The sequence below is a fragment of the Bombus fervidus genome, chromosome 14, assembly GCF_041682495.2.
Source record: "Bombus fervidus isolate BK054 chromosome 14, iyBomFerv1, whole genome shotgun sequence".
Taxonomy (NCBI): Eukaryota; Metazoa; Arthropoda; class Insecta; order Hymenoptera; family Apidae; genus Bombus; species Bombus fervidus.
In genome coordinates this window covers 9135966-9151110 of record NC_091530.1, presented here as the reverse complement: position 1 = coordinate 9151110, position 15145 = coordinate 9135966, and the positions used below count along the sequence as shown (strand labels likewise).

The 15145-nt window shown below is 32.5% G+C and overlaps 2 protein-coding genes across 5 annotated transcripts; one reads left to right on the top strand and one right to left on the bottom strand.

Moving 5' to 3' along the window:
• Nucleotides 1-606: 606 nt before the first annotated feature.
• Ac13e (Adenylyl cyclase 13E) lies at nucleotides 607-8884 on the top strand. Of its 3 annotated transcripts, none has more exons than XM_072016642.1 (8): nucleotides 607-935; nucleotides 1421-1720; nucleotides 1789-3209; nucleotides 3287-3541; nucleotides 3649-4100; nucleotides 4183-4338; nucleotides 4451-4650; nucleotides 4697-4892. In XM_072016642.1, the coding sequence occupies exons 2-8, from the start codon at nucleotides 1431-1433 to the stop codon at nucleotides 4740-4742; spliced, it is 2820 nt and encodes a 939-aa protein (XP_071872743.1). In that variant the 5' UTR covers nucleotides 607-935; nucleotides 1421-1430; the 3' UTR covers nucleotides 4743-4892. The 3 variants fall into 3 exon arrangements, with proteins under 3 accessions (XP_071872743.1, XP_071872742.1, XP_071872741.1); XM_072016641.1 differs by having other exon boundaries at nucleotides 610-920; nucleotides 4723-8884; XM_072016640.1 differs by having other exon boundaries at nucleotides 611-935; nucleotides 4723-8884.
• Ranbp21 (exportin-5-like protein Ranbp21) lies at nucleotides 8315-15144 on the bottom strand. Of its 2 annotated transcripts, none has more exons than XM_072016648.1 (9): nucleotides 14864-15144; nucleotides 13579-14279; nucleotides 13175-13483; nucleotides 11696-13099; nucleotides 11338-11598; nucleotides 11123-11246; nucleotides 10708-11044; nucleotides 10264-10633; nucleotides 8315-9642 (listed from the first exon to the last, which is right to left on the bottom strand). In XM_072016648.1, exons 2-9 carry the CDS (start codon nucleotides 14263-14265, stop codon nucleotides 9484-9486), a joined length of 3651 nt encoding a protein of 1216 aa, XP_071872749.1. In that variant the 5' UTR covers nucleotides 14266-14279; nucleotides 14864-15144; the 3' UTR covers nucleotides 8315-9483. The 2 variants fall into 2 exon arrangements, with proteins under 2 accessions (XP_071872749.1, XP_071872748.1); XM_072016647.1 differs by having other exon boundaries at nucleotides 14948-15144.
• Nucleotide 15145: the final 1 nt, after the last annotated feature.

Here is a 15145-nt window from a genome sequence, read left to right as displayed (position 1 = left end):
TGAATATTTATCAAATTTCTATCTAAACCAGATTTTTAAACATTTTTCTTGGCATGACTTCTTATTTAGTCACACTACATCAGTCTTAAACAGTTATTTATTTCAGAGTCTTTCATAGCTTGGATTACAAAAGCTTCTAAAATCTCAAATCCACCATAGGCGTCCCCACCTGAAAGAAACAAAGTATTTGAATATTTTTTGAATATGACAAAAACACAAAATGAATTTCTCTATATTTACACTTTTCTCGTATTTTATGAAGATTATACATATGTTTACTATATATATAATACTATATATATATGGTATCTATAAAAATACCAATTAATTATAAATCCAAGTATATTAAATTTCGTATTATTTAGTAATACTTGACAAAAATAAGGATATGTACAAATAGTTTGTGTAGTTACTGTGTATTGTATATATATATATATATATTATTATATATTTATTATATAAATTTTATATCATTTAAGGTTGCACATACATTACAATGTCTTACATAACAATGTCTTGAACTTCGCGTAAATATTTCCCCATATCGAATATCGAATCTCTGTACATTCAGTTCAGCTTATTATCTGTAAAGCACGAGTTAATTTTTAACGCATGAGCTTTCTAATCGTGGGCGCTGTCATCGATAGATTCAAGATGGCCATGGTGCATTACGGAAGAGAAAATTCGAAACGTTTAAACAATAATTTTTAATTATACACAATAATAAATTGATTACAAGAAAAATTCGATTGAACTGTTACTGATACGTATAATATTAATATTTCTCGGTAACGCTGAGAATACCAAACAAAAAGAATGAAAATGGCATTTTTTGAAGCGAGCTGATTTCAGGAAGAACCTCCGATGTCAGCGGGGAGGATGATTTTCTTAGTTTTGTGGCGATTTCGCCAGTGATCAAGGTGAATTGACTGGCTGTAAGTTTCTTGGTATTAAAGTTATCATAATTATACATGTACTTTATTTTTGTTAAAGAATCATGTCATAGTGTTATAAAGTTAAAGAGCATGCTGTCATTTGAAAGAAATGATCTATAACCACCTTTTCTTAATAATTGTATAAATTCTATATGGAATATAATTTTTATAAGCTTATTTGTATCACGAAGAATGCAAAAATGTAAAAATTTGATTGTTACTTGAAATCATTGTTTTGTAGTAGAATACAGAAAATAATACATTAGTAGAATATGTTCTTAGATAATGTTTTATTTTGTAACAATAATTTTCTATGAAATTAAATCATAATGTATTTATTAAATTGTATTGTCACAATTGTAATGTTGTAATTGTGTTTATTTTCTTTTTTTTTAAATACATATATTGTAATAAAATTAGTTTTATTTTTAATATATAAATTTATATTTATAATATATATAAATTTAGATTCTGTATGGTTTTAGTGCAATTTAAATGTCAAGTATGACTCCTCCTTTAAATCGAAAACGAAGCTCATCTGTTAGTTTTACAAGAGCTAAGGATGATAGCGAAGATGCTACAGATGAAATTCATATATCTTTAGCACCATATATACAAACATATTTGGCACACAGTGGACAAGGACTTGGATGTTGTGGAATTAGCCTTCCAGTACCATTTGAACGTGCAGCCCCAAGATCTTGGTGGAATCCTAGATTTGATTCAGAAATACTTGAAGAACAATTTAAAAGGAGTGCCTTTCCACAAATTAGATTAAGATTCCGGTATATAATACACTGTTGTATACTTGTTAAATTCATAGAAGCAAATATTAATATATATTATTTTTTAGGTATGCTCTAACATATATTTTACTGGTTTCTTTAACATGGCTGGCATATTTTGTTGTAATTGGAGCAGAATACAATACTACAACATGGCCAGCTATAGCAGCAGTATTCACTGCTATTGGAGCAATGGTATCAGCAGTCTTGTATCTAACACATAGTGATTATTATAAAAGTTATGTGTTACCAATTTCATTAGGAGTTGCATCCATGCTTTGCATCCTGTCTTTACTTTTTCTCACAATAGTACCACCCTATATAGATGGCTTAACTCTAGTCGGACATTTTGCACTCTGTTCTGAGATTTTGTTATTGATTTACACTGTCTTGCCAATGCCACTATATGCTTGTGTGGGAATATCGATGGTTTATTCTTTTCTATTTGAATTTTTGACTGCTTACCTATATGGTACAAAAAGTGCAAGAGAAGAATTTTTTAGCAAATATATTTTATTAAATACCTCGATAGAAAATGATGCCACTCTGAAAAACTTTAATATCAATCAATTTTCTAATGTGATGCACGGTGACAACGAATCTACAACTGCAAGTATGAAATTAGTATCGTATTCACAGGATTCAAAACTGTTATCTGCTCTTGGAATAAAGTCAAATCAAGAAAATATAATTGGAAGGATATCTGGAGTTTTGAATGATACCAATGTTTTCAAGAACTTAAATTCCACTATAATATCAACGATAGCTAGTATTAATTCCACCATAAATGCTTCGTCTAATGATTTAGTCTCGAAAGGTGTAAACAACGCAACTTCGATATTTGAAGAAAGTGTACTAACTCATAAAAATGGTGAAATGTCAAACTATTTGTTAAGTAGCAACATATCTAACCGATCATTTTCGGACGATTATTTTTCTACGAGTCTTGGAATAAGAATCTTAATGCAGATCTGCATTCATCTGATAGGTATACATATTTTAATAATGACTTTTGTAAGGATGCGTGGTACTTTTATGAAGGTCGGGCAATCACTGTTGGTCCGGCGTCAGCTCGAAATGGAGAAACAACTTAAAGAGAAGATGATTCACTCAGTAATGCCGCCTAAAGTTGCAGATTGGTTAATGGCAGAAAGTGAACGTGAAAGAGAACGGGAGGATTCTTTAAAAAAAGGTTCGATACCGTCCAATAATACAGATATTCGCTCATTGTTTCGACCATTTAATATGCATTCAATGGAAAATGTTAGTATCCTATTCGCTGATATTGTTGGGTTTACGCGAATGAGTTCCAATAAGACTGCAGAAGAGTTGGTAGGCATTTTAAATGATCTTTTTGAAAGATTTGATGATTTATGTGAACATCATGGATGTGAGAAAATTTCTACATTGGGAGATTGTTATTACTGTGTAAGTGGATGCCCAGAACCAAGGCCTGATCATGCAAAATGTTGTATTGAAATGGGATTAGGTATATTTTCTTCCTTTTTTATTGAATTATAGAAATGAAACATTTATATGAAAAATAATTAATGTGTGTTTTTACAGCCATGATAGAAGCTATAAAACAGTTTGATATTGAGAGAAGAGAAGGCGTTAATATGAGAGTCGGAGTGCATACTGGAACTGTACTCTGTGGAATAGTAGGTACTAAAAGATTTAAATTTGATGTTTGGTCTAATGATGTAACTCTAGCAAACAAACTAGAAAGCACGGGAAAACCAGGAAGAGTTCACCTAAGTGAAAAAACATTAAATTTCCTCGATGATCGATATATTACGGAGGAAGGGGATTTAATAAATGGTATTGACATTATTATTATATAGGAGTAGAAAACTCCTATGCATAGAAAAGTTGTCTGAGTGTACTTAATCATATAAAACTTTCTAGAAATATGTATCATATTGCAGGTATTAAAACTTATTTTATTAAAGGCCGAAAATCAGATTTCACCAATCAGTTCATTATGAATATTACATCTCCGACAAGTATATCGCCTTTGATGCAATCGCGTCATCGTCTGGCCTCTTGTAATAGTCAATCTAAATCCAAATATCATTACCTCCATATGGTTACTAATACAAGTAATTATAGAATGAAAGCAAATTCTTTGCCAAGTATTCTAGATTCCGAAAACGGAGATACTGATACCGCAGATGAAAAGGGGAACGCAAATAAAAGTCCGATATCTGTTGCCAGTTATGGAAAGAAAAAAGCGCGAAACAAGCCGTGGAAATATTTACAACGACAACGAACTACCGAGGAAATGACACCTTTAGAAATGGAAGAACCCAAAGCAATTATTGTCGACAAATCAAAAATTGAATCTCAATCATACGAAGATCGCAATGGATTTAGGCAGGTCAAAATCGTGTCGATAAAAGATTTTGCTTTAGTTTTCAGCTGCATTATCTCATTCGTATATAAGTTGTATTTCTTTACAGAATACGTCTCAAAATGAGATTGAAATGGATCCAAATCCTGTACCTTCTAGTCCTTTATTGTCTGGTCAAGAGCCACTCAGTCGTGCCTCTTCTATGTGCAGTAGGAAAGATTCCGGAATTAGAAGTAATAGCAGACGTAGTAGTATACAGCAGCAGGTACAACTTATAATTAATGATAGAAATTATATTAGAGATACTTCAATACAATAAAGTTTCAATAATAGTCAGCATGTTCCCTTTCCTCCTGCAGTTAATTTTCATATTTTAGTTATTTTTGATGAACGGCATGGCTCAAGGAGATTTATTAGCACACAGAGTGAGTGGCTATTATACTTCTAGTTCGACATTAAACTCTGTTCACGAGCCGTCGTCTTCAGTACCACCCTATCCATTTCCTCCAGCAGTCACGGATACCTTTGGTGCATGTTTTCACAAATTAAGAAAACAATCTGACCTACAGTTAATCAGGTAGGTAAAACAACTTCACTTTATAGGTTTAAAAATTATATTATAGTTCGTATGATTTTATTTTTCACGAAGGTGCGTTCAAGATAATGTAAGTTCTCAACGATCATACTTCGTGAAACCTCCACTTTCGAGTATGACACTCTTTTTCAAGAACAAAGAAATGGAAAAAGAGTATAGAGAAAATGCTCATAAGGTTAGCGAATGTATCAGTGGAAATCCACCTACTCTGGCTACCTCGAGATTCAATACATACTTTGATATTCTGATATCGGCGTTGGTTTATACTGCCGTTACAGTATCGCTCTTTTTAATTTGCTATCCAACGTTATATTATATAATTTTTTTTGTATCTGCTGCTACCATTCAAATTATAGCGGTGTTGCTTTGTGTTCGTCAACTTTTATATCCGGATATGGTTCATGCAACGGTGACACAGCGAATATTCAAATTCTTTTCACAATGGTACCCTTGGCATATATGCGGTGCAATTCTTGTCGGCTTACCGATCACGTCAATTCTTCTCAATTATACGTGCAGTAACTTTCATAATTTGAACAATTTTGAATATTATTATGGTTACTTAATCGTTGTTGGTATAGTTCATTTTTGTAATTTCACGCAACTCAATTGTTGGATGAAAAATTTCTTGGTAACATTCATGGGTGTATTGTTTCTTTATCTTGTAATGCATCATGTAATATATGATCAAGAAAATCTCGGTAATCAATTCATTAATAACTCGCTCAATTACTCACAAGCCATGATAAACAAACGTGCCATTGGCTTAATCAGCAATCAATTTAACGAAATTATGGCTAAAAAAGGATTCGATAATACTTCTGATTTGTTATTAAATTCCACAACGAAGCTCGTCTTTATGAGATTAAGAGAGGCAGAAATCAGATATCATAAAAGATTATACAATTCCGAGATTTTTTTAGATCTGATACTTTTACTTTTGTTAGTTTGGTTTTTAAATCGTGAATTTGAAATTAGTTATCGATTAAGCTTTCACGGAAACGCGGTAGCCGCACGAGACAAAAGCCGTGTACAATCTATGAAAAATCAAGCCGATTGGCTTTTACACAACATTATACCAAAATATGTTGCTGATCAATTAAAAACCACTGCTAAATATTCACAAAATCATAAAGCTGTAGGAATTATTTTTGCAAGTATAGTAAACTTTAATGAACTCTATGATGAATCTTATTTGGGTGGAAAAGAATATTTGCGTGTGCTTAACGAACTTATTGGTGACTTTGACGAGTTGTTGGAAAAGCCAGAATTCTCGAACGTAGAGAAGATTAAAACTATCGGTAGCACATTTATGGCAGCAAGCGGTTTAAACCCACAAGTTAGGCAACAAAGTGAACATGAATATATGCATCTGTTTCAATTAATAAATTTTGCCATGGCGATGCATAAAGTAATAAACGATTTCAATCGAGAATTGCTAGGTTTTAAATTAATCTTGAGAATTGGCTTTAATTATGGCGACGTAACTGCTGGAGTGATCGGGGCAACAAAGTTGTACTATGATATCTGGGGTGACGCTGTAAATATAGCATCTAGAATGGATTCGACTGGAGTCGCTGGAAGAATACAAGTGGCCAAGAACTCCTTAGATATACTCTCGGAACGATACGAGTTCGAACCACGTGGCCAAGTCTATGTTAAAGGAAAAGATAATATGGATGTGTTTTTATTAATAGGGGAAAAAGGCGATATTAATACAACGACAAACACTTAACAGTTTTTGAATCCCTAATGACGGGAAGAGTCGATTGTTTATAAATTTAATCGTTTGCACGTTACACTTATATCGAGCATATGATCTTTTCCAGATCAGGCTTTTAGCGATATTTCGATCTCGTTAAGAATTGTATGAATTTTTACGGTATAATGTACCGTCGACGTTACACACGTTAAAAACGTACCTTACTCTTTAATTGCTCGCTCATTAAAGATATTTATTCTTAACGAAATATTCACTGTATTTTTTTACATAATTTAAGAGCATCAGATGCGAGATCTACCAAAACCTATCTTTATAAAAAAAAAAAAAGTACAAAATCAAATCGTTTTGAAGAAATGAAATTTTGTCTTAACAATTGTTGCGAAAAATCTATCGAGACAAATATAGTACGCATCTTCATTGTTTATGTGCTGAATGTACGAACGAACTATGCGAATGAGCGGATGAACGTTATATGAAGTGACCGAGCTTGGTCGTTGTCAACAGTTCCTAATATAAAATGTGCGACTTATTAGGTAACTATTAGTTATCATCGTAAAAAGCTTTCTAATATTTTCTTTCATTAATCCTTCTGATTCATATAAGATTATACGACTTGGTTCCTTTCATAACGTGAATAACAGATCAGAACTATTTATATTTAAACATGAAAATATGTCAAATCATTTGCGAAGTATGAATATTATATTGAAGTATCTCGAGAATCTTAAAACATTCTTCAAGACTTATTTCTTCATTTTAAACATTATAATACAGCTTCTATACTTGTTCTAGCTACAAGCACTCGTTCGGTATACATATATTGTTTCTCGTTAATTTTTCGCACGATAGATAGTATATTCAAAAGAAATCTGTTTTAAGATTGCTATGGTTCTCGAAAACTTATTGTTAGTACTCAATGATTCCATGCAAAGCTTCTATTTTAGTTGAACTTACAGTAGAAATTAATTCACTACAGTAGAAATATCTCTTGTCGTAACATTGTTTCAGGATTTGCTGCATGGACTACCGCATCAATAATAAAATCGTACTTTATAAATTATCATTCCGTCATTCTTTAATCTAATATTTTATTTTATTTTCTCTTTCTTTCTTTCCTTTTCTTTTAAATATCGGTAAAAAGGTATATAAGACGATATAAAAATAGTGAAATATTTTCGGCATTTGACTGCAGTTGTACTTCAGACAATTTTTAGAAATTTAATACATGAACCCCTTTCAATGTCTCATTTCTGTAGGCGCATACATACATATGTATAAAAATTACAAAATGTGTGTTGGACTCTGGCATTGTCTTATTCGTACTTATGTTGAAACGTGTTAACAGATCTTGCAATCTTCACGAAATTATAATTACAGGTGTAAGCAAATTAATGGAGTATTGATAGGCAAAGTATATTAATTTTATTGTTATCTTAATGTGCGTACTATCGCGTATATTGGAGAAAAATTGTTAAACTCTAAAGCGATAATTAGTTCAACTAGTAATAAAATTTGAAATCGATTAAAAACTTGTATTCTATTTATATTAAATAGTATTTTGTTGGAAAATATAGTTCTTTATGAATTTTATTTTATAACATATGTGATGTTAATACGATACGCAAATTGACCGTATTTATATATAACAAGATATAATTTAATATTAAATTTTCGTATTTGAACTATCATTCAAATACATCGAATTAACGAAAAACTCTGGTGTCGTTTAAAATTTTGTCTATGCCTAGCATTATAAATCTTTTAAATAGCACAGTCTCTATCGCGATAGTACTTCATTTTTTGTTAATCTTCGTCATGTTACTTCTGAATCCGTGATATGATTGTCACGTATTAAATGATTATTAGTATCTATAATTTTATGTAAAGTATCGTCGTTATTTTTGACGTGTAATGGAAATCATGTAAAGTACTAATCCATTTTTATGCGATAGCTACAATGCTGCATTATTCACAATAATAAAATAAAATTAACTAAAATAATTAAAAAGTAACAACGAAATCTGGAAATATTACATTCAATTTACATATAAGTATCTGAAATGCTGCATTATTTTCAATTTCAAAGGATAAATAAAAGTCGCATTTAATGCTGGTAACATGAGCCGAACAAAAGATCATTCTATTATTAAATATCATCTTAAATGAAGCTTACTTTATGTATGCTTTTGAAATGCCCAAATAAAGTTTTTACAACTAAATCCATATGAAACAGCACTTTTAAAATGTGCTGAGAAACATACACATTTTGCTTCTGATTAAAAACAATTATAATCAGTTCGAATATAAATTTTTGTACCAAATCGTAAAATTGTTTTATATAAATCAACAACCTTTGTATTATACATTAGCAAAATATCGTTTACAAAACTGTATTACATTGCGTGATTGTGGAAAACCATCCTGTTTTACATTATTACAAAAAATTTGTAAATCCAAAGAAATAGTAATAAATGCGTAAGACTTAATATACAATTATTCGATAATCTATTTAGATTTGTTTGTAATTTGTCTTATCATAAGTGCTGAATGTTCTTCTTTAACAACAAATATCTTCTTATATTACACGTGCGTATGGACACGCATCACGCATACAATACATACATACACACGCACGCACGCGCGCACACCCTGGATATTCGAGAAACACAAAGTTTTCTGTGTATTGTAGTCCCGAATTAAAAATAAGAGAACTTCGTAAATAAAATTGATTGCTGTCTTTTTGACTTTTCTTCTTCTCTTCTTTTTACAAACTATTCACAATCGACATTGAACGCGCACGTAAGCGTATTTTCTTTTCATTTTATTCATTATTCAGTACATAAGTAAAGTTGTTAAGTGTAACACTTTCATCGCAAGACTGTGTATGCGCGCGTCCAATTTTATGAATAATTTAAAAACAAATATCTAGTTAAAACAAACTTATTTTATGAAGTCCTCTTATTTTAGGTATAGGATTCCCTTATGTATATAATTCAATCTTTTTTTGTAGGAAATCGTTTTCACGATAGTTTATTACTATTTATTAATTCAGACCATATGCATGCAGTATGGTCATCTAAATAGAGTTTCTGCTACGTAGGTCCTGCAAATAGAGCCGCAAACCCGCTTTCAGTCGAATTCTCGATCACATCTACGTGTACCGCTTGTTGCTTTCCAAAAATTTCTATACGTGGTAAATTGTCTATCTTAACTTCCTTACGAAACAATTGACCAACACTTCGACCAATAAGCTGTAACGAATATTGTACGATATACAGGGTGAATCACCCAACTGATATGATATGATTTATGTAGTACCTACTCAGGTATACTATGCTATGCAGATACTCACTTGTTTTTTGTATGCAACGATGCATCAGGAAAGTGCAATTGCAGTCCTTTTTTAAATGAAACTCCATAATTTTTCATTAACCATCTGATGCATTTTCTAATTCCCTACAAGAAAGTATTCAGGTCCTTAGGTGAAAAACTGCATATGAGAAACAAGGAAAAACAATGGAAGGCTTGTGTTTATGTTTTCCTTGCCTTTCATACACTAAATGTGGTAAAGGTGAAATTGAAATATCTTTTAAACTCAGCATTTTTCAACCCAAGTATAATACCTTTTTGCAGAGGTTCATAATGATTAACCAAAAATTATAGAGACCCATTAAAAAAATGCAACTGCACTTTCCCCGTGCATTATTGTATGCTTAAAAAAAAGTGAGTAGCAAACATAGATTTTATCATGGCATTTAATTTTTCTCTATCTTCAACGAAATCAGAACTACAGCCCAGCCCAGTTCTATGGACATGCAGCATCCTGTATACCCTTCAGTACACTATTTCTATTTTTAATATGTAAATCTTACCTGATTTGTAATTTTCTTAAAAAGATCTTTCTTTCCTTTCTCAACTTTATTTCCTTTAGTACTAACTACAGCCATCTTTTCGTCGAAACGTTGCAAATCCGTAGGATTAACACCCGGAATTTGCTGCATTACTTCGATAATAGTGGGGAATTTAGGTCGTAAACATTCGTAGACTTGTGCACCCAAAGTAATAAGAGAACCTTGATTTGCTTCGTGTTGTCCGTGAAGTTGTAAACCTTGAAGAATAGCTACCATAATATGAGCAGCCATAGCAGGCGTTAAACTGCCATCACCTGCCAATGCTCGTACAACTGGTGCAGTTAATATCGTAGCCTTTAGACTAGCATTTGAATCGTTCCAAGCTAAAGCCCTAGGTGTAGCAATAGGATTTCACTTAAAATTAATTCTACTATAGATTAAATATCAAATAAGACATTGGATTACCCTAAAACGCATAGGACAACACTGTGGCACGTAGATGGATGCCGAAGAACAACAGCTCCCAATTCACTAACAACTTCGGCAACTATACCATTTCCACGTGACAAAGGAGGATCTATAGCCATGCCACTGCTATCTTGTTCCATTGTGTCAGGAGGCGTTGCATCACAAGCAGCACCACCAACAAGAGCTACTTTCAACACGTCTACAAAATCTCTCGTCAAATTTCGATTTAGCATATCAGTAATAACTTCTTGTGTATCTGTATTTTCTTCGTCCAAACCACCAGATTCGTAGAGGTGTGCGATGTACTGCCATTTTGCGCTTAACCTTTGGCACACTGTAAAAAAATGATTTAAATTAAGAGTAATTATAGTATAAAAATATATGTGATAATAAGAAGATAAAAAGATCGTACTATGCGTAGAAACATGAGCCAATACGGGTACAAGAACGCTTTCGTAAAATGCAGGTGGACAGGAATATACGAATGGTTTCATGAATACGCGTATAATTGGTCGCAATCTATAATCTGGAATCATCTGAAAGAAACACATACAGCTGTCATTAGGATACAGGATAAATAATTATATTGTTAGTTATAGTATAAGAAAAAAATATAAGAAAAGTTACCTCCATATTAGAAAAAACTGAATTGATGAGAGCTGGTGCTAAACCAGGTAATTGATAGAAATCTCTTCCAATCATGTGACATCCACTTCCTAACATGTGATAACACGAATCATGAATAGTAGTAAGAAACGATTGCATTCGAACTAAAGCCGTAAATGAAGACTGATCAGGTTCAGAAGCTCGTTCATTATCATTTGTTACATTTAAACCTAACAGGTTTGCTTTTTCTGCTTCTAATAATTCATGAGCATTTTTATATCCCTAATAAAAATATATAAAAAACATTGGATATTCCTCTATGAAATTACTCAATAAAATAAAATAAAAGAAAAATATTTATCATTAGTGTCTTTATTACCTCTGATAAAGCTGCTAAAGCAGTAGGTATGAATAGAGCATTCATTGTTCTGAGCAATGCAAAAAGTGTTGGCAGTACAGGAATTACATGTGGTGTAGCAGGATTTCTATATACCGGATTCCCACTTTCGCTGAGCGCGGCTACAAAACTGCCTCTTGCAGCGCGATCTGGATCATCGGGGATGGAGCACCTTTTTACGACACACAGTATTGTACAAATACATATCATTAAATTGCTTCGATTCTGTCCTGCCGGGTCTTCCGCAATATTCTCAACCGGTGGTCTGTCTAAACCTACGAATCTCATTAATTCAAGTGGCCCTTTAAACGGTTCAGATCCGAGCGCGATAAACTTCGCTGATGCATCACCAATTATTTCTGCAACGAATCTAGTCTGTCTTTCGTAATCACAGAAATGATTCGATATCAACAACAATGCTTCATAAAGCAAGGTAGTTTCCATCTTAGATAAAGGACTAGGTTCTCTCGCTAAACCCCGAACCATCGTATGTATTTGTTCAAAAACTGGGAGGAGTAGTAATGGATATTTCAGACTAATTTTAACCATGAGACTCGCCGCATGTCGTCTTACATTCTTTGCTGCTCTAGATCGAGTACCTTTTGTTTCACCAGGTGCTTCAAATATCAGAGCAGCAAAGATCTTCTCCAGGACTCTGGGTAGGATAGCAACTCCTGGCATAGCCATTGAACCAGTTGACATAGATAAGAACACGAAGAGAGCACTGATGCAGGAAAGTAATGCAGATAGTAACCAAGGATCTTGTGGAGAATAACCAAGGCATAATTCTAACAATTGAAGACCAGTTTGTACACTTGGTCGTTCGTTGATTAAAAGAATTCTGGATACAACAGAATCCAAGGCTTGTGCAAGAGCTTCCCATTCAAGGTATTGTGGATCATTTTGGTCACTTTGACATCGAAGATCTGCCATTCCCTTTGTTATTTTGGCTGTTAACCACTGTTGTACGTACGTAAATGTTACCAGAGGCGCTACCATCGTGGCTTGTCGAAATCCTTCCAATAAATCGGTTCTGAATCGATGAAGAAAGACATTGAACTCTTCCACTGAATCATAATCCGCGAGACAATATGCGCTCATTCCATTAGCTTGTCTACCTTGGGGATATGCTACTTTTATTAATTTTGGAGCTGTATTTTCTACATATTTTGGTATGTAAGTTAACAATAATTGATCTTGTTTTATCTGTTCATGTTTAAACAGCATTATCCAGATTACATTTGCCATATGCGTTAATGTCAAACTTGAATACATAGTAAATGTCAACACAGTATCTAAAAATATGTTGAAATGTGTTGGTCGAATGCTGGAACTATCATCTTTACCCCAAAGTGTACAAAGTTGAGTTGCCATTCCAGTTAGCACCTAAATTAAAAATTAACATTTTTCATTGCGTCTACATATAAATAACAATATGTTTTATGATAAGTTGCAATTTACTTGTGTCAGCTTTTTTAAAAATAAATAATGGTTTTCATGAAATTCATTTGTTTCAGTGACAGGCGATGCTGCAGTCGCTGCTGTATAAATATATCTCAAAGCATCTTCAGAAAATAAAATCATTAATTGTTTTCTGTCTTCGGCTTTCCCTTTACGGTTTACAATTTGTAATAAACATTCAGCTGCCGAGCATTGAAATATTGGATCTCCCAATAAGAGACATAATATTTGTAATAATCTACCATCTTCTGCCATAACATGAGTAATTGAAATCCATTCTACAAAACCAGTTAACGTAGACAGTACTACCTATATCACAGAAAAATGATTAAATATATAATTAAAAATATATACAATTACAAACATTGATCGGAAAGACATAAATAACCTCACAACAAATTTACCTGTACAACTTTACTATGTGCTGCTGCTTCAGAAGTACAACCTAAACTATTCGTTTTTTGAAATTCTGAAAAATGTTGTTCCATTAATCTTAAAAAAAAGCTAAAAATTTCAGCCATATTTGTGTTAAGTGCTTGATATATATCCTTTCTTCTTTGATTAGATTCTAATGTTTGTAAAAGTGCAACATCCTCTACGAGTCTCAAAAACACCAGAAGAACTAATTCAGTTTGACTTTCACCCCTTGTACAAGCTTGACTAAGTTCAGCAAGCAATGTAGGCCATTGTTGTGGCCATTCCCTCTTTATCATTTCTACCACAACACGAGATAGTGCATCTTTAATATGAGCTTCCTCTTGTAATAATGGTTCTGTACCTTCTTGAAGTAATTTCATTGCATTCTCCTTAATAAATATTTTTTCTGATTGAGATATTTGCGTCCATCTATATTTAATACAATGTTCCATAAGCTGTAATCCAAAATGCCTAACCACTGAACTTCTATTTGGAACTCTCTGAGCTAGGTATAATCCACATTGTGCACATAAAGGAGATGATTCCTTAAATCGTTCACAAGCATTATATACTTCCAAACGTTGCTGTTGTGGAACATTTGGTGACATCATCACCTCCACTACTTGAGCAAGTTCTGCTGATATTTGGGCAACATTACCTACTCCGAACTCCATTCCTGCTTATTGCACTATAATTGAAAGTAATAGTTATTTGTATTTTTTATTAAATTTTGGATATAAAAATAGAAAAAGCATAATATAGGTTTTTATCATTTCATACTTTTTTGTTTCAATTTATATCAACATGTACATACAATATATATACATGAGTTTTATATGATATAAATTTAATGTGAACTTATATATAAAAAGTACAATTAGTGATCAAATACTTGAACTTTGAAGCATATGTGTAAAATATATTATCTATTTCTACTCCAAATGATAAAATTCATTAATACTTTTTTCTATCATTTGAGACACTTTTATAAATACAATATATCAAGGTAAAATAATTTTTAATGACGGCAAACGTGATAGTCATAAACATTCTAAAAATTTTTGTCAAAATATTGAAATTATAAAAAAAAATAAGATCATGAGAAAAACAATTAAATTTCGTAAAATAACATTCTGAAAATTTAAATTCGGAAACGAAGCAAACAGAAATGTGTTTGATAAAAGATATCGTAGCTTCACACGTGCTATAAAAGTTTACAGGTACTATGAAAAATTTAGAAAGAAATTAGATGATGTGAAATTGTGTAATTACAATGCAAGAAAAGCACGAGGTGAACCAGCTTGTAAAGTATGTGTAGTATGCCCTGGTAAGCATGCCCTGACAGAAGGTACCTACCTCGTAACGCGATCGTAGATCGAGACGGATCGAAGATACACGTTTGGCAAAAGTTCTGTTAATACGGCTTGTCAATTCATATCTGATGGTCAATTATTGAATCAAAAACTCGCGGCGTGAACAAGCGGTGATCTTATATTTAGTTAAATAAGTTCGCTTACTGAGGGATATGCGGCACGTTGAACGATTACATATAGC